The sequence below is a fragment of the Anguilla anguilla genome, chromosome 3 (assembly GCF_013347855.1).
Source record: "Anguilla anguilla isolate fAngAng1 chromosome 3, fAngAng1.pri, whole genome shotgun sequence".
In the NCBI taxonomy this organism is placed as follows: domain Eukaryota; kingdom Metazoa; phylum Chordata; class Actinopteri; order Anguilliformes; family Anguillidae; genus Anguilla; species Anguilla anguilla.
The window spans coordinates 65,001,324-65,019,211 of NC_049203.1; the positions used below are offsets into that span (position 1 = coordinate 65,001,324).

At 44.2% G+C, this 17,888-nt stretch overlaps 1 protein-coding gene across 1 annotated transcript; it reads left to right on the plus strand.

Annotated features, from left to right (window-relative positions):
* The first annotated feature begins 8,315 nt into the window (after nt 1-8,315).
* Nucleotides 8,316-16,284, plus strand: LOC118222971 (tubulin alpha chain-like). Its single transcript, XM_035408967.1, has 4 exons — nt 8,316-8,470; nt 11,935-12,157; nt 14,537-14,685; nt 15,025-16,284. The coding sequence occupies exons 1-4, from the start codon at nt 8,468-8,470 to the stop codon at nt 15,997-15,999; spliced, it is 1,350 nt and encodes a 449-aa protein (XP_035264858.1). The 5' UTR covers nt 8,316-8,467; the 3' UTR covers nt 16,000-16,284.
* The last annotated feature ends 1,604 nt before the right edge of the window (nt 16,285-17,888 follow it).

A 17,888-nucleotide genomic window follows, 5' to 3' on the forward strand; every position in this document is an offset into this window, starting at 1 on the left:
TTTTATTTTATTTATTTTTTTGCAGAGAAGTGGGCAGTCACACTTGTGTAAAAACTGGACAGTGTTTTATTTTTCAATGAATTCCCCTGAAAAAGGGGGAGAGCCATGCTTGTGGAAAAGGAGAAATGGAACACGGACGGCTGTCTCTTTGTGATGTCACAGTGGGAGGGAGGAAACCTGGTTGCATTGAGACATATGGGAGCTGGGCGGGGGAGGGGAGGCACCGAACAGACAACTCTGTCCCACTGGCTTTTCACTTAACCATATTTATGTCTAAATAAACAGCTGAATGCTCTTTGAATGGGATTGGTTTTAATAGCTTGACTGCAGAGTGACCTGGCAGAACTGGTTTTAACAGGAGTTTTCAAAATATATTCAGATCAGATGTTCAAACATTTATTTTGGTGTGCGTCCAATCACATGTAGTCATCCTGAACAACGCGAAAAAGGTGAAAATTTACTTTTACATATAAAAAAGGGTTTAAAAAAGAAAAATTATGTTCTCCATTTTCTTTTTTTGCAACACAAACCTTCAAACTTGGCAATCCAATAAACATCTTCGAACAAGAGAGTAGTGGGGCCTGGATTGTATCCGGGTTTAAGCATTCTCCCCTGCAGGTTGCCCTTGTGAATTTTACTTGCAAATTTCCGGCATTGTAAGTAAATGAGTGTGTTTCCTGAAATGCGAAAAACACGCAAGTGCAAACACTGAAAATAACAAACGCTTGCGCAAGGTTTAAACTTTAACTCTCTGCGCCAATATACGCATCAATGGGAAATCAGGATCGGCATCTCCAACTGAGTCAGGAATGCCATGGAAGAATTCTCGGTCCGTGTGGAGTCTGGGAAGCAGGATATCCACGTTTTCCCAATTCCCATTCTTTTCTGAGAATTCCATTATACTTAGCAAGCCTTGGTGTTCAGGTATCTCTGCTTATGTAACACCCTCTGTTTAAAACACTTTACCCAGTCTTCTTTAGTAATTCAGACTAGCCGGTTCAGTTACTAGGCACTGATTAATTGATATTTGGAGAGGGCATACGAGTCTTGTAAACACACTACCGTAGAGCTTTTGCTCACCATGCAAGCGGGGGGGCGGGGGGGGACGAGGGGGACGAGAGCCAGCCAGTGAGAAGGTGGGTTTTCAGATTAAACAAACCGGCTTTACTCAGCTGACTTCAGCTGACGCACACGAATGAAAGGAACAACAAATCAGTATGCGGCCATGTAGAACAAGTACACAGCCATGAATTAATACTGAATAGAAGATACTCTTCAAGCACAATGGTTTGAAACCCCCCCCCCCCCCCCTTTTGCTTGTGGTGACCAGCTAGGAGAGCCAAACCGGAATGATAAATGCTTGCCTAGAGAAACTTGCAACTATTTTTGGAATGCTGACTGAACTGCTAGATAGCCAGTGTTTTAAACAAAAACACTTCACCTGCAGATGTTTTGTACCGTAAAAAAAAAAAAAAAAAAAAACCATATCGGGTCTGTAATTTGAACATCCATTTGTCATTAAATATGCTTTGAAATTCCTTCATGGAGTAAGGTAAAGCTTTTTGACCTTTCAAGTTAACCTCGGGGTTCGTTGATCATTTCCTGTCGATGCACACATGGGGTGGGTCTCGCAGGATATAGCAGTGTGTCCAGGTATCCATGGCAACCACACATCCAATCAGAGACAGCTTGACAGCAAGCGCCAGGCCTCACACGAAACCTGTGGCAGAAAACACTTAGTGAATTCAGTCTGGCGCCAACACACACACACATGCCAATATCTTTCTGCATACAGTATGTATATTGTATTCCAATACATTACACAATATACATATTTCAACGACACCAAGAAACGTCTTTGACTGATATATTATTTCTACCAGACTGACTTAAAAAAAAAGAAATTTGATTTCCCATTAAAGTATTTATAGAGAGGTGTAGGGACAGTTCTCAGTGCTGCTGTGGCAGTAAGTTTTACATGGTCAGTGAAAGTAAAAAAAAATACATGAGACATTTTACATTACATTACATTTTGGGGTGTATATTATGCCTCCTGTGGTTTTCAGTTACTGACCATTCACCATCTGATGTGTCAGCAAAATATGCAAAACATGGAGTGCCAATGAATGGTATCGCAGTGCCTAAAAGCGATTGGTCCAGAGCCCTAGACATGCATGTTGTAGTTCCAGTAAAAAACTATTATTCAATGCTATACATTCTATTCTTTCAGCAGATATTCTACAGCTACAGTTCCCAACCTGTAACATATGTGACTATAATGATGGTCTTCCATGACGACCACTGTTAGCAGTCAGATGTTTTGAATATTATAATATTATAAGTGATGAAAGCCAAGTTGCTCACATTTCACTGTCCGCACCTCTTATAAATAAATGATCTTAACCTAATTCTCAGTGAGTCTGTGCTGAATTGTTGCTACGATGTGAGAGAAATTTTACTTTCTCATTAAAGCCACCAGCTCCCTGAGAAGATACTGGTCTTTTCCTTCTTTCTTTTTTTTAAAATTTTTTTAAAATGGAACAAAAAAAAAAAAGTTTTTTTTTCTTTTCTTTTGTGGAATGCAGGGTGACGTCGGAGACCTTATTTAGGAAAGGTGCTTCATCAAAGGCACAGGAGCTTTCTGAGAGCATGCTTAAATTACAGGCAAGACTTGCTGTCCTTCAACACCAGGGCCTTTAGCCCCACGAGGAAATAAAACTATAACTATAACCATGTGCAGTTCTGGAGCCAAAGGTTGGGAGCTAGGTCAATACCAAGTAAGAACAAATGGTCTTGTGTCTTACTTATCACAACTATTTTCTAACTATTACTTATTTTCAGGCACACGTCTTAACAAATTTTTCAGAATTGTGATACTAATGAAATAAGAGAAGAGTAGATCCACGTTCAGTTAACTTCGAATGATTGCAGTTGTAACACCTATTTCAAGGACGAGCACTATCTCCTGCTCTAACAGTGCACGTCATGAAGCCCGTTTGCCAATCCGACTCCTCAAAATTGAAATGCCTCAGGTTTTATCATGCGCGAAATTAGCACCAGTGTGTGTGTCCTGAAAGGAAAATGGGGCTCGAAAGGTTACCCTGGGTGTGCGTCAGTGCACCCTTAGCATGCTGGGAAGGCACAATTTGATGACGTTCAAGAGGATGAAACGGCTGAACACTTGACAAAACGTTCCAGTAACACTGTGAGAACATTTTGTGTTGGCTGGGTATACCAGGGGCACAGTGTCAACGTTGTTTTAACAATGTTTTTGTGGATCTGCTAAATTGGCCTGGGTTCTCACCGGTTTGCGTGTTCTGTCTCATGCCAGGTCAACGATCTCCTCGCCAATGGTGCAGTGCCCACTGGCATAATTGTTGGCACCATGAGCCGATCTGGGTGGAACAGGTGGCGGTGGGTACCCGTCTGCACCTCGTCTGGTGGGAAAAGGAAACTGTTATTGCCAAGTGGTATGACATTGAGCGTTTGATGTTACGAGCGGTGAGTTGCTTTGAGTGAAGCAGCTGATGTAAATCACTGGTTCTGAGGTTGAGGATATAATGTTTTAATTATGCAGAATGTTGATATATTTCTACATTTTCAGGTGAACAATCTGACAGGTTACCTTTTACCAGTGACGGTGGGCTCCAGGTCTACAAAGACAGCACGGGGGACAGGTTTGCCTGCCCCAGTCTCGCTGAAGCAGGTATTGAAGGAGTCATCTCCCCCTCCAACCATCTTGTCGGATCCCATGTTCCAGGCACTACAGCTCCCAGCATGCATTGTCCATCTGAACTCCTGCCAGGCCTACATGGACAGAGATACATTCCTGCTAGAAAAAAACGGAAGTGAAATGAACCACACACCAGTATTTTTTTTTTTTTTGGGTGGGTGGGGGGAATAATTTGTTAAGCTAGGACCTTGTTATTTTAACTGGGAAAATAAAAATAAATACAAACAGTATCTTTTCCAAACAGAAAACGCCAAAACACAGACAGGCTAAAAAGATATTCTTTGCCAAAAGATACTCTGCTGTCTCAGAGAAAGTTCACATCTATTTGAGCTTGATGCAGTGCTTCAAGAACCACATTCATGAAATGAATGGAGGGGAACTATGTTCTTTGTGTTGGGTATTAAGAGTTGAGACACTGGTATGCGTATGCTAAAGCATTCCTCACTCCTCTTTGTCTGTGTTCTTTCTCTGTGCAGTTCTCCTCAGCTTGGCCAGTGAGTCCTTAATTTCCCCAGGAACTCTTTCTGCTGTTATTTTTTTTCCCTATGCTCTTTGCCCAGGGCACTCCTGTAGTATTTAGAGAAAGACAGGATCCCATAGAAACAGGTAGGCTGTGAACTCACTCACCGAGTCTCTACTCTGTGTACTTCACCTGATCAGAGGGAACTATAATATGGCACTTGCGGCAACGCGTTGTGTCCTTGGGTGTCCGAAGCAAATCCAAAAATTGGAATTCGCTATTGCAATCTCTCTCCCCTCTGGTCCATGATTGCAATCTCCCATTGCAATTTTTTATTCTCGCAAATTTCTCTGGTACACGCATAATTAGAAAGCTGGAAAACCATTACTACTGTACAGACACCATTTTTACACGTGATAAATTTGTGTGTACTATAGTATGCTTTCTTTTGTATTAGTTACTTATGGCCTAATTTGTTACCAAAGTAGGTGGACCAATAAAAGTCTAGCATGTGCTTGGCTGAGTCGTAAATATTCCCTGTGGCCCTGAATCAGTAACTGTGAGCTGAACACCACGGGAGCAGCAATCTACCTGCGGTTTCAAAAGAGGCGGAGAGTCCAGGGGTCAGGAAATAAAAGTCCTGCTTTTGCTTTCACTAATTAGCTCAACCTCCTGGCTTGCAGAATTGTGCTAATTATACAAATCCAGGTCATTGGTACAGAATACTAGGGGGAGGACTTTTGCTTTCTGAACATGGATTTTTCTCCTCTGAGTTTCAACAGTGTACTTTCGAAATGGTGCTTGAGAAAAACCTAGCGTGCCGTGTCCTGCGTGGCCTATATTTAACCTCTTAACAATTTCTCTTGAGCGGGCTGAGGGTATATCGGGGTCTGGTGGAACACCGTGCCCTCAGAACCAGTTTATTCTGCATCTTCTTAAGAGTGAAGCTGGCAACCCGGAACACAAGATGACATAGCTCAGGAGGTAAGTGCGGTTGTCTGGCAGCCGGAGGATTGCCGGGTCGATCCCCCGCCCTGGGCGTGTCGAAGTGTCCCTGAGCAAGACGCCTGACCCCTAACTGCTCTGGTGAATGAGCAGCATCGATTGTAAAGTGCTTTGGATAAAAGCGCTATATAAATGCAGTCCATTTACCATTTGCCAAGACAGAGTCAGTCACAGTTCTGTGATCTGCTCGTGTGCGATAATGATGATGACGATCACAGATAACACAGATATTCAGCGGGCTGCACTGCAGAGCCGTCAGGATGAAAATGAGACTTCAGGGCACATTAACCAGACGGAGGGAGCTGATCCCCTGCGCATTGCTGCTGCTGCTGCTGCTGCTGCTGTTTGTTGCTGAGTCACTCTGTCGCCCTGAGGTCCAGACAGCCATGATTCACATTTACTTGTGTCGGCCTTTGATGGCCTCTTTAGAGGCTCAGAGACACTTAACCCCCCGTGGGCTCTGTTGACTGACACAGACCATAATATTTCATATTACTAACATTCATATTTACCGACATAGAATATGAAATGTGGAGTGTAGACTATTGCACTTTCTGCCCAAAATGTATTTAATCAAATCACATTTATTTTGCGATTTGAAGCCAAAATATGTTTGCTATTTCACCTTTGCGGGGAATATAATTTTAAGGATTCAGATCTGCTTCTTTTGTTTGATCATGTATTTGCATTCTGGCAACAAACAAGAGCTCGGACTTCAAATACTGTTGATATATGCAAAAGCACTTTAAACCATTTGAAGAGCAGGTTTTTTGGAATGCTTATTCAATATTCCAAGGCAGTGTTCTAGAACTCCATCGGTTTCTATTACCAGTGCCGATTGTTACACCAGCATTGGAATGTTCACTTCAGAACATTCTAATTACATATTTGTGATCTCACATCTTAAAGCCTTAAATTTAGCTTGACCCCTTTAACAACTGTGTCTGTGTGGATCAGTGGAATATTGTGCATCATCATCTGGATTGAACTTCCCTGTTCTTAAAAAGCCATAGATTGACAAGTGCATATACGCTGTCCCCTAGTGGTCGTGGAGGGAAAAAGAAGAGGCAGGAGGGAATGGTATTCTTGTGACTGACACTTGCCTTCCTGGCTCTGTAGATTCCAGCTGCAACACCATGTCAGATTAAAGAGAGAGATGGCTGCCAACAGTGGTGCAGCACGATAGTCTGCATATGCAGTCTCTGTAGCTCCCCTAAATTTGAAACTAAAACTAAAGCAAGTTTTAGTCCGGGCCTTTTGAGCACCCCCCCCCACCCTCTGATTTGGGGCCCTGGGTAGTCAATTCCACTGTTGCCCCACACTGTGACGCCCCTGTGTGTGTGTGTATGTGTGTGTGTGTGTGTGTGTGTGCGTGCGTGTGTGTATGTGTGCATTTGTGCATGTGCGTGTGATGCCCCTGGCTGCCAATGCAAAGCATATTTTCATGGAATTATTTGATTTTTAAATTTTTTTTCAAAGAAATGAAATGGCAAACATTACTCTTGCACCTGCTTGGATTTTACAGATGTCAAATCAGAGCTGATGATAAATAATTCACAGATTGGAAATACTTATGTTTTTTTTCTTTTTTTTCTTGCTGAACTCACTGCTATATCGAACTGTCTTGTATCAGAGATAATTTTACCTCTAGGGGGCAGCCTAGCTAAATAAAGGGTAACTAAATAACAAATGGCCCGCAGGCCTAACTTTCTATTCGTGTGACAGCAACTCAAGTGCACTATGTGCCTATAATTATGCACATGCTACCAGATACCAGATTCCCAGTGTAGAGTAACCTCTAGGTAATCCCGCCCCATATGTAAAGAGGGCTCAGAGTTGCCGAAGAGGAAACTGAGATGACAGGGCTTTGCACAAATTTCAAACTTTCAAAAAACTTTTTAAAATTAGATTTATTAATACCATCTGTGTAGTTTAAGCTTGTGTTCCGTGACAGTGGTAAGCAGTGACAGCATTAGTGGTAAAATATAAAAACTGCATAGTATTGACTGTGCCGCCATTTAAATGTTGGGGAAAGGAAATGACCACCTTGACATATAAAATGGCAGTCTGACATTTTTATGGTTGGCTAGTAAAGTAGGGCGCCATTATTAAAAGGGAAAGACCAACTTTCTGTTTCCTTTCCTCACTATTCAAATCTGAGTTAGAGTGGGTAGACTTCCACCTGACCATTACTATCCAGGGAATGTTAAATACGCTCTGTATAGTCTTTCATTGGAGGTGATGATGAAACTCTTCTTGTAATGAATGAAATCCCGTTGGACTCATGGCTATAGTACCTACACAACAAGAAAAGCAGCCAACCCTACACTGCAGCAGTAAGCACAAGGTTTATTACAAGGTCTAAAGAACCTCGGGGGCCCCACCCACACTCCTGTTTACAGACAATAACAGTCTAATTCACACACACCCCTAAAGCTATGCACACACACGCCCTCCTTTTCTCCACTGAGCATAGGCCTTGCTGTTTGTTGGAGAGTAAGTGTGTGTGTGTGTGCGCGCATGCTCGCGAGCATGCGTATGTGTGCGTGTGCATGTGTGTCGTCTTTGTGTGTGTACATGCATGCTTGCATGTGTGTTTGTGTGTGTGCGTACATGCATGCATGCGTGCATGTGTGTGTTTGTGTGTGTGTGTGTGTGTATGTCAGGCACCTTCTCAGTAACTTGTTGTATTTCATTATATTTATCACTATCACTCATAATCAAGCTAAATTATTTGATCAAATTCTTGACCTGCTTTTCTTGATTCACAGATAGTAATAATCTGTAATTTGGCACGGTTAAAATGAATGTATTTTGCGTTATTCGTTGTGATATGACACCTTGTATAGGTTTTAGGTAAAGAAACAAAATTACATTTATTTTCCCCAGTTAGCATCTTGTTAATGATGGTATACGATTGATGAATCAGACATTACTACCTTATGCATACCCAAAACTTTTCCGTGCTGTATATTCTCAAATAAATTCAGCAGTTTTTTCCCGTTGCGGTAAAGCGCTTAGTCTTCAGTGTCCACCATTATTATTACGCCATGCGCGTGAGTGCGCGAGAGTGCCGATAGCGCCCCTCCTTCGCAGTTCCGCTCGGTGCAGTCGGCTATATAACCTAAAAACAGAACCGACAGTCTGGTACAACTAGCTCACGGAGACCACATTGAAGGTGTACTGTGAGGAGTTCAACTGATAAGCACTTTTCGCTTTTAAACCATTTATATTTTTTACTTTTAAAGAAAGACCAACACAGAAACAAAATGGTGAGTTATTTTTCTCTCTCAAAAACATTACCTTTATCATTTATACACTGCGTGAAAGAGTTCTCTCCTTATGAGCCATTCTAACTCTTCTAATATGAACTGTAGTGTTTTCCGATGTTAATTGTGCCTGATGTTCTTTGAATTTCCTGAGCAGTACAGTACATTATAACAATGTTAACAAGGTGCGCACTTAAAATGTGCGGGCAACACCAGTCGCGGTTGTCATTTCCCTGAATAAACGTAGTGACTGGCTGGACGCGGTGCCAGTTCATATGAACAACCTTCAGAGATTATTAAAATAGTTATTACAAGAGTTTAATTATAGCTCATTACAGCTGCTGCGACCAATGGCAGCATTATCTGTACGGATTTTATTACTTATTGCAACATCCAGAGCGGCACTCGGTGCAATGCAGCAGAGTTGTCGCAAGAGTTTTTGTAATCCCTGTTCTAATAATGTGAGCGCTGACGCATCGCAAGCTATTTTTCCGTACATGCAGTGGTAATGAATTACCAGACGGGGCGCGATTTCCCAGAATGACAGTGCATTACCCTTAGTGTAACGCACTAAAGGTAATGCACTGTCCCTTAGTGTGTGTGTGTGTGTGTATATATATATATATAGAGAGAGAGAGGCAGAAATAGAACTAGTTGGGCCAGACTACTTTGGTGGGCATGTACAATTGGGTGCGGTTCAGCCAAGATAAATGGGTGGACCAAGCTACTATTTATTATTTAGGTGGCTGTTGCCCACCCCAGGTCATCCACCATCCCTAAGCCAGTGATATGACAGTGATATATGTGGAGATATTAAAATGAGGAACTCCATTAATGATTGTGTTCATGGTTTTGTGGCTGTTATAAGGCATTATAAGGTAAAAATGACAAGTAGAGCAGAAAAGTATATTTGCATTCAAAATGCAGAGAACAGATTTCAGCCGATGCAGAGGATGATTGATTATTTAGGTGTGACCTAATGTCTGTTTTATTTGGTGATCCACAAGTTTAACTGGATTACATTGCGTTAGGGCCAGTTTTTCAGATGGCAGTTTAATTAAGCTTTATTTAAATCTTATGGCAGTCAGGGAAGGGGTTAAACAAGCTTCAGGATTTCTCCCATCTACTGAAGTTCACTCTCTGTTTTGTGGATGGTAATTGCCGTTTTTAAGAAAAAGGGAGAATAAAACTGTGGTCCATTAATAATTAGATATACATTACAGCAGAGATAGAGAATAATGAGCTCATGTACTTTTTCTATCATTCTGCTGGTAACTGCGTTGCACGGATACACCTACGTATATTAACGTCAATGCCCTCTTTTAGACTATTCCTGTTTCTGAAGGCAAGACTGTGCATGCACGGTCTTGACGTCAGAAACGAGAGTAGTTTAGGAGTTCGTAGGCTACGAGATCGAGAGCAGCACATTGCAGACTTGGCTGCGTTCCTCGCCAGACGTTGATTAGCATTTGGGCGTTCCCTGCCCTACTCCTTGCAGGTGGAACGGGAAGTCAGAGGTTCCGACTGGCTCGGTCCAGCGTAGACTTCGTAAAGCCGCATTAACTGGAACCAGCAGCGAATTGCCTATGCTGACAGCATATGTGACCGACAATCATTTACAGAAGACACTTGACGTACTGCAATAAGCAAACAGTAGCCACCTGTCCACTGTCCGACACTGGAGTTTTATGTTTGTTTAGATTGCCATTTAGACTTCTGCGGTGTGCGAGGCCTGGCTAGTTTTCGTGCGCACACTAAGGAGAGAAGACAGACAGAGTCTCCTTGAAATAGCTGCCAACTGACTTGGGCCCTCATGCCCAAACGGGGAAATCACATGTTCCCGCATAGTCTGTCTGTCCTGTCAGGTTGGAGGGACAGGAACAGCTGTGACAGAACAGTGTTAAAAATAGAAGCCCCTGGTCCTCAGGAGAGAGGGAGAAATAAAAGAAAGTCCCCGATTGTGGGAAAGTTGGACGCAGTTTTGGGTCACGGTGCTCTCTAGACGTACAGTAGAACTGGGGCACCTCCTCAGAGGTGGGGGGCTATTTCCAGCTCAGAGTTCGCCGCAAGCATCGCCCGCCCGCCCCCCCGCCCCCCCCCCACTCCTACCCACCCACCCCATATCACCAGGTCTGTACTGTAGACTGTACCTGTTTTTTTGAATGGACACACAAATATACGTCATGATTTTACAAAACCTGATCTTGAATCTGGGATTAAGTTTTTGCAGCTTAATGGAGTTAACAAGAGAGTCCAGAGAGGACTTTTGGTTTAGTTGTTTCACAGCTTTTACCATTTTTGCATCGCATGCATTTTCACAGCTGGATACACACTGAGGTTGAGCACCTCGCTCAAGGGTGCAATGGCAAGGATACAACCCGAGAGTCGAACCTGCTAACCTTTGGGCTGCAAGTCCAGTTCCCTACTACCTGTTATACTACGCTGCCTTCCTTATACTCACAAATCTTTCTCAGATCCCATCGGCTCTCTGCTACTGTGCGGTCTGCATGCTCCAAATACTGTCGCTCTGAAAAAACCAGTCCGGGCTCCTCGAGCGAATTCGTCACATACTTACAGTGCTCTCACACGGACGAACCGGTTGATGTGTACTCTGAAGAGAGGGCGTGGCTAGCCGAGTTGCCGCCAAACAGTCGGGTAAATAAAGCCACAGTAAATATGTACTTTTCCCTGGCCCGATCGGACCCGATAAGAGATCTGGGCGTAGTTCATTCAGAGCCTACAGCTGAAGGGAATTTATAAGGTAAAAGTGGGAGCAAAGGTTTCAACAAAACCTTTCTTTCAATATTCAACAACACAATTCGGCTTTTGAAACATCAATGAAATGTTGCCGTGTTAACTGACGCTATAAAGTTCATATGAAGAGGTCGTTCCGTGTCATGTGATATGTGAATTGTGATTTTCCCATTAGTGGCTGCACACTATAATGCATAGACTAGAACTTGTGTTTTATATGGCATTTTGAGATTAGTGCCTAAAGGCTTCTGGTACTACTTTGGAAACCTCAGTTCTGTGGTTTAGTACACAGAAGAGCAGTACGCAGAAGAAATTACTTGCAAAAGGGTAGTTATCATTCACACAATGCAGAATCAGAATCTACATAAGATTATGACTGTTTCAGTTGACTTACGACCTCCCTTCCACAAGCCCTGAGAACACCTGGCTGCTCTACCTGTGGGTGATCTAACCCAGGTGTAGGTGATCCAACCCAAAGGTTTTCAAGCTTTTCTGATCCAGGGACCCCCCATCACAAGTTAAAACGGGTTATTCAAAAATCTTTAGCACATATATATATATATCAGGTGCCACCTAGTGGTGAAATACGGCATGTCTTGAAAAGCAAAATTGAGGCCACTTAAGGCCAGGCCAATTTCATATCAACGCCGAAACCGCGGCAACCCTCCGCTGAAACGCGCGATACGAACGTGTGGCGTCGTTCTCTTCGACAGCGCGAGTGCATCTCGGTCCACGTGGGGCAAGCGGGCGTCCAGATGGGCAACACCTGCTGGGAGCTGTACTGCCTGGAGCACGGCATCCAGCCGGACGGCCAGATGCCCAGCCAGAAGCCGGTGGGCGGCCACGACGACTCCTTCACCACCTTCTTCAGCGACACCGGCGCCGGCAAGTACGTGCCCCGCGCCATCTTCGTCGACCTGGAGCCCACCGTCATCGGTGAGTCCGCGGGGAAACACCGCGCGTCCGTGTGCGTATGTTCTGGTCCAGTGGTCTCCAAGCCCTGGTCCTGGAGAGCTACAGGGTCTGCTGGTTTTTGTTTTTTCGCCTTAAAATCAGCACCCAGTTGAGACCCAAGACGCCAGGTGAATTGAGTTAACTGTGTAATCAAACTGCTCTAATTGATTCATGAAGTGCAGAGTCACTGTGAAAACCGGCAGACCCTGTAGCTCTCCAGGGCCAGGGTTGGAAGCTACTGTTCTGTCCTGAGAAACCGCATTGGTGACTAGTGCGTTTGTGCTTTTTGTGGCTGTTGTAAGGCATTAGAAGGTAAAAATGTAAGACGAGTAGAACAGGAAGTATATATTTACAAATTCAAAATGCAGAGAACAGGTTTCAGCTGATGCCGAGGACAACTGATTATTTAGGTGTGACCTAATGTCTATTTTTATTCGGTCATGCACAAGTTTAACCTGACTGCAGTGTGCTAGGGCCAGTTTTTCTGATGGAAGTTTAATTTAGCTTTATTTAAATCTTATGGCAGTTGGAGAAGGGGTTAAACGTGCTTCAGGATTTCGCCCGTTGTCGTGTACATACATGTTCATCTACTGAATGCAGGAAGTTCGCACTCTGTTTTGTGGATGGTAATTGCCCTTTTTATAAGAAAAGGAGAGAGGTTCTGTTTGAAGGGGATCTACCCACTCTGCCTTTTGTTGCAGAATGAGAGATTTCCATGGGAGCTGGTCACAGTTCTTCAGCTGAGCCCCGGCCCCAGGTTTTTTGGTGGCCCTAGACAGCAGTGTTGTTGTGGCCCCTGGAAGTAATGGGGACATTTGTGGCTTTAAATGACCGCATGGAGGGTTTATGCCAGTGGCCAGCTCTGTTCTTCAAAATGGCGTTCAACGGCAGCTCTGTCCTTTAGAACGGATTTGTGATGTGTGACTGTAAGAACATAGCCATTCATCTGTTGCCCATTCTCATTTTCAGTTTGCGTGGGTTCTCATCTAGGAAATCAAATACTGTAATATTTATCCTATTTGAAAGTTTAATATTTAATTATTCATTATTGGTCCTCCTGATGATGTTAAATTAATATTTAGAGAAGTGGAATAATTGTATGATAAATACCATCTAACTATAAGAAATACCATCCCTCTGTGAAAATGATATCCTCAGCCTTTGGAAAAAAACAGTTTACTGACTTACAGTTGTGAGCAACAAAAAAAGAAACATGGTTTCTCCCTGTTATCAAATCAGGTACATACATGGCCAATTGTATGTGGACACCCGAACATCACATCCACATGTGCTTGTTGAAAATCTTTATCCAAAACCATGGGCGTTAATATGGAGTTGGTGCCCCCTTTTGCTGCTACAACAGCCTCCATTCTTCTGGGAAGGCTTTGTACTATATTTTGGAACTTGGCGGCAGGGATTCGTTTCCATTCAGCCTCCGGGGCATTAGTTAGGTTGGGCACTGACGTTGGGTGACAAGGCCTGGCTCACAGACGGCATTCCAGTCCCAGAGAGCGCATTTCCACTGCTCCGGAGTCCAACGGCGGTGTGCTTTACACCCCTCCAGCCGACGCTTAGCGCTGCGTGCAGCTGCTCGGCCATGGAAACCAATTTCGCGAAGCGCCCGACAAACACTTCTCCTGCTGACGTTGCTTCCAGAGGCAGTCTGGTAACTTGGTAGAGGGTTGTTGCAGCCGAGGACAGGTGATTTTTTTTACGCGCTGTGCACTTCAGCACTCAGCGGTCCCGTTCTGTGAGCTTGTGTGGCCTACTGAGCTGCTGTTGCTCCTAGACGTTTCCACAATAACAGCACTTGCAATTCACAGGGGCAGCTCCAGCAGGGCAGAAATTTTATGAACTGGCTTGTTGGAAAGGTGGTGTCCTATGACAGCGCCACGTTGAAAGTCACAGAGCTCTTCAGTACAACCCATTCTACTGCCAATGTTTGTCTATGGAGATCCCATGGCCGTAGTGTAGCACAGTGGGTAAGGAACTGGGCTTGTAACCGAAAGGTCGCAGGTTCGATTCCCAGGTCGGACACTGCCGTTGTACCCTTGAGCAAGGTACTTAACCGAAATTGCTTCAGTATATATCCAGCTATATAAATGGATACTATGTAAAAATGCTATGTAAAAGTTGTGTAAGTCGCTCTGGATAAGAGCGTCTGCTAAATGCCTGTAATGTAATGTATACTTCATTTTATGCCCCTGACAGCGATGGGTGAGCCGAACACGCTAATTAGAAGGGGAACCCTCATACTTTTGGCCATGTAGCGTATCAGCAGCTGTTCTGCGGCTAACTAGCTGTTTGTCACAATATAGTTGGAAATGTTAATTGGACACTTCCCCCCCCCCCCCCCTCCAGATGAGGTACGCACAGGAACCTACCGCCAGCTGTTCCACCCGGAGCAGCTCATCTCAGGCAAGGAGGACGCCGCCAACAACTACGCCCGCGGACACTACACCATCGGCAAGGAGATCATCGATTCAGTCCTGGACCGGATACGCAAACTGGTAAATGCCATTGAAGTATGATTACTATAAAATGTAAATTCTCAGGTGATGACCTGTCTTAAGAAAGGTATTGTGCACCTTGTTACGGTAGCAACGTGAACAGGCAATGATGAAGGACATTATTTAGCCATTTAAGGTGTGAGATCACAAATATGTGGTTAGAATGTCCTTAACTGAACATTCTAATGCTGACGTTGCAGTAATTACCGGTGGTTGGTAAGCAATGGAGCTCTAGAACACTGACTCAGAATGTTGAAAAAACCTTCCCAAGAACAGAATCTTCAAAGGGCTAAATGAATGTGCACCAGTCAAGTCTTTTTATCTTCTTCTTCCTCAAAGGCAGACCAATGCACTGGACTCCAAGGGTTCCTGGTCTTCCACAGCTTTGGTGGTGGCACTGGGTCTGGGTTCACCTCCCTGCTCATGGAACGCCTCTCTGTTGATTTTGGCAAGAAGTCCAAGCTGGAGTTTGCCATTTACCCAGCTCCCCAGGTGTCCACAGCTGTGGTGGAGCCCTACAACTCCATCCTGACCACCCACACCACCCTGGAGCACTCCGACTGCGCCTTCATGGTGGACAACGAGGCCATCTACGACATCTGCCGCAGGAACCTGGACATTGAGCGCCCGTCCTACACCAACCTCAACCGGCTCATCAGCCAGATCGTCTCCTCCATCACTGCCTCCCTGCGCTTTGACGGGGCCCTGAATGTGGACCTGACAGAGTTCCAGACCAACTTGGTGCCCTACCCCCGCATCCACTTCCCACTGGCCACCTATGCTCCAGTAATCTCTGCTGAGAAGGCCTACCACGAGCAGCTCTCAGTGGCCGAGATCACCAACTCCTGCTTTGAGCCAGCCAATCAGATGGTGAAATGCGACCCCCGTCACGGCAAGTACATGGCCTGCTGTCTGCTTTACCGCGGCGACGTGGTGCCCAAAGATGTGAACGTAGCCATCGCCGCCATCAAGACCAAACGCTCCATCCAGTTTGTGGACTGGTGTCCCACCGGCTTCAAGGTGGGTATCAACTACCAGCCGCCCACCGTGGTGCCCGGGGGAGACCTGGCCAAGGTCCAGAGAGCCGTGTGCATGCTGAGCAACACCACCGCCATCGCCGAGGCCTGGGCCCGTCTGGACCACAAGTTCGACCTGATGTACGCCAAGCGTGCCTTCGTTCACTGGTACGTGGGGGAGGGCATGGAGGAGGGAGAGTTCTCCGAAGCCAGAGAAGACATGGCCGCCCTGGAGAAGGACTATGAAGAGGTGGGCATCGACTCCTTTGAAGAGGACGAGGAGGGAGAGGAGTATTAAGTAGAGTCGTGCCAGTGAAACCAAAGAAAAAACGATTAGCTAGATTACATCACTGGAAAATGAAACAACTTAAATGGACGCTTTAAAAAAGGAAATGATGTCCTCCGGTTTTTGTAGATATTTTTTGCATTCGTGTTGTTTGCTCACCTTCAAGGCAACTACTGTAAATATCCAGTGTGTAGCACAGAAAATGGGTGGGTTGTCATGGAAATGATCTTTGACCTGACCTGATTCATTGGCACAAACAGTGACTGCCAAACATGCTTAATAAACAACATCTGAATACTTGTTGTCATACCTTGTATTTTCATTATTATTATTATTATTTTTTGCATACAAACATAATCAACATGATTAGTTTCTGTTTGATGCTTGATTGATTTATAATTTAGGCAAATGGAATTAGGCAAATTAATTCAAATGTGCAAATTAATTCAAGAAATAACACAAGTAAATGCGTTCATTAGGTAATCTGTTTACAAATAAATGCCTATATACATACTGGGGCAGACAAATTCAATTATTTAACTTTCATCTGTTCTTTTCTAAATATTTTAATGGAATTAATTTTTATTTACCACCATTGAACTTTTAGTGCCTGTATAGCTGAATACTTGTTCTGCCCATATTATGAAAGCATTTAGTATTTCAAGATTTATAGGCATTTCTAAGTGTACTATATTTCAACAGTATGCATATTTATTAGAAATATATATATATATATATATATGATCCTTGAGCCAAATTGACCTGACTTTTTCACATACTATATCTAGTTTTTTCAAGCTACAGTATTACTATACCTCCACTAGTGGGAGACAAACACCAAAAAGTGCATCGCCAACGACCACAGCTCAAAAGAACCATAGAGCTTTGAGAAGTATTTAGCCACGTGGTGGCGTCTCCTCCCGCGTCTGTACGTACAGACAGATAACACGTACAGATAACACACGGTAGATAACAGGCACTCTAACTTCTTACTTGAAGTGACAGTACATAACTCATAATGGTGTGTTCAGGCCCTGATCACTGTGAACGCTGGTTTGTGACGATGCCCTACACAAAGTGCTACACAAATGAAATTGAATTGAATTGAAAAAACACAAAATTAAAACACAGTGTTTTAATTTTGTGACACAATACAAGTGCCTTGGATGACAAAAACATTGCCGTGGAAACAGCGGCTAGTGGTTACCATTTTCCACTCTCATTATGTAAGTGTGATTATTTATATAATTCACATGTGTACTCTTCATATGTTGGGTGTTCACATGTGGTTTTATGAACACGCGTGGTTTTTGAGCACGCAATTTGTTTTGCGAGGGTACTGTGTGACAGTGTCTAATTGGTAAACCCGGACTTCATTAGAACAAATTAAGCTGTTGAGTATGACGGGGATTTCCAGCAGCACAATAGCAGTTAGCTGCACGAGCCTGTCCGCGGGACGACAAAAATAGCGGATTAAACGAGACAGCTAGCTGTCGGCGGCGAGGAGGCAGCGGCCGGTGATTAATGTGCGCTGGGGGGGGGGGGGGGGGGGTTGCTTGTGTATTGTGTCAGAAAGCAAGTGAAACGTCTTCATCAATTTGTACCCATTATCATGTCAAAGGGGGCGGGGGGAGCGGGTAGAGCGGGGAAGCATCCGGGACCTGCTGTCTACCCATCTGCGCAGTCGGCAACAAGCTCGCGCCAGTGCGGACACGCACTGATTTTACCCATACAGGCAGCCCCGCTTTGCCGTAATACCGTTTAATAACCACAGTGCATCAGTACCTGGGATTTGCTTTACATGCAGGGTTCATTGTCTTAAATTAACCAGGGGTCTCAAACCCTGGCTGATTTGCAGAAATTAAACCTAGTACATTATCATCCAGTTAAACTGAAATTGA

Bases quoted from the DNA above. Each gene is read 5' to 3' on its own strand.
- LOC118222971 (XM_035408967.1), top strand. The intron at 12,158-14,536 runs GTGAGTCCGCGG...CCCCCCCTCCAG, and splicing joins CCTGGAGCCCACCGTCATCG to ATGAGGTACGCACAGGAACC. The intron at 14,686-15,024 runs GTAAATGCCATT...TCTTCCTCAAAG, and splicing joins TGGACCGGATACGCAAACTG to GCAGACCAATGCACTGGACT.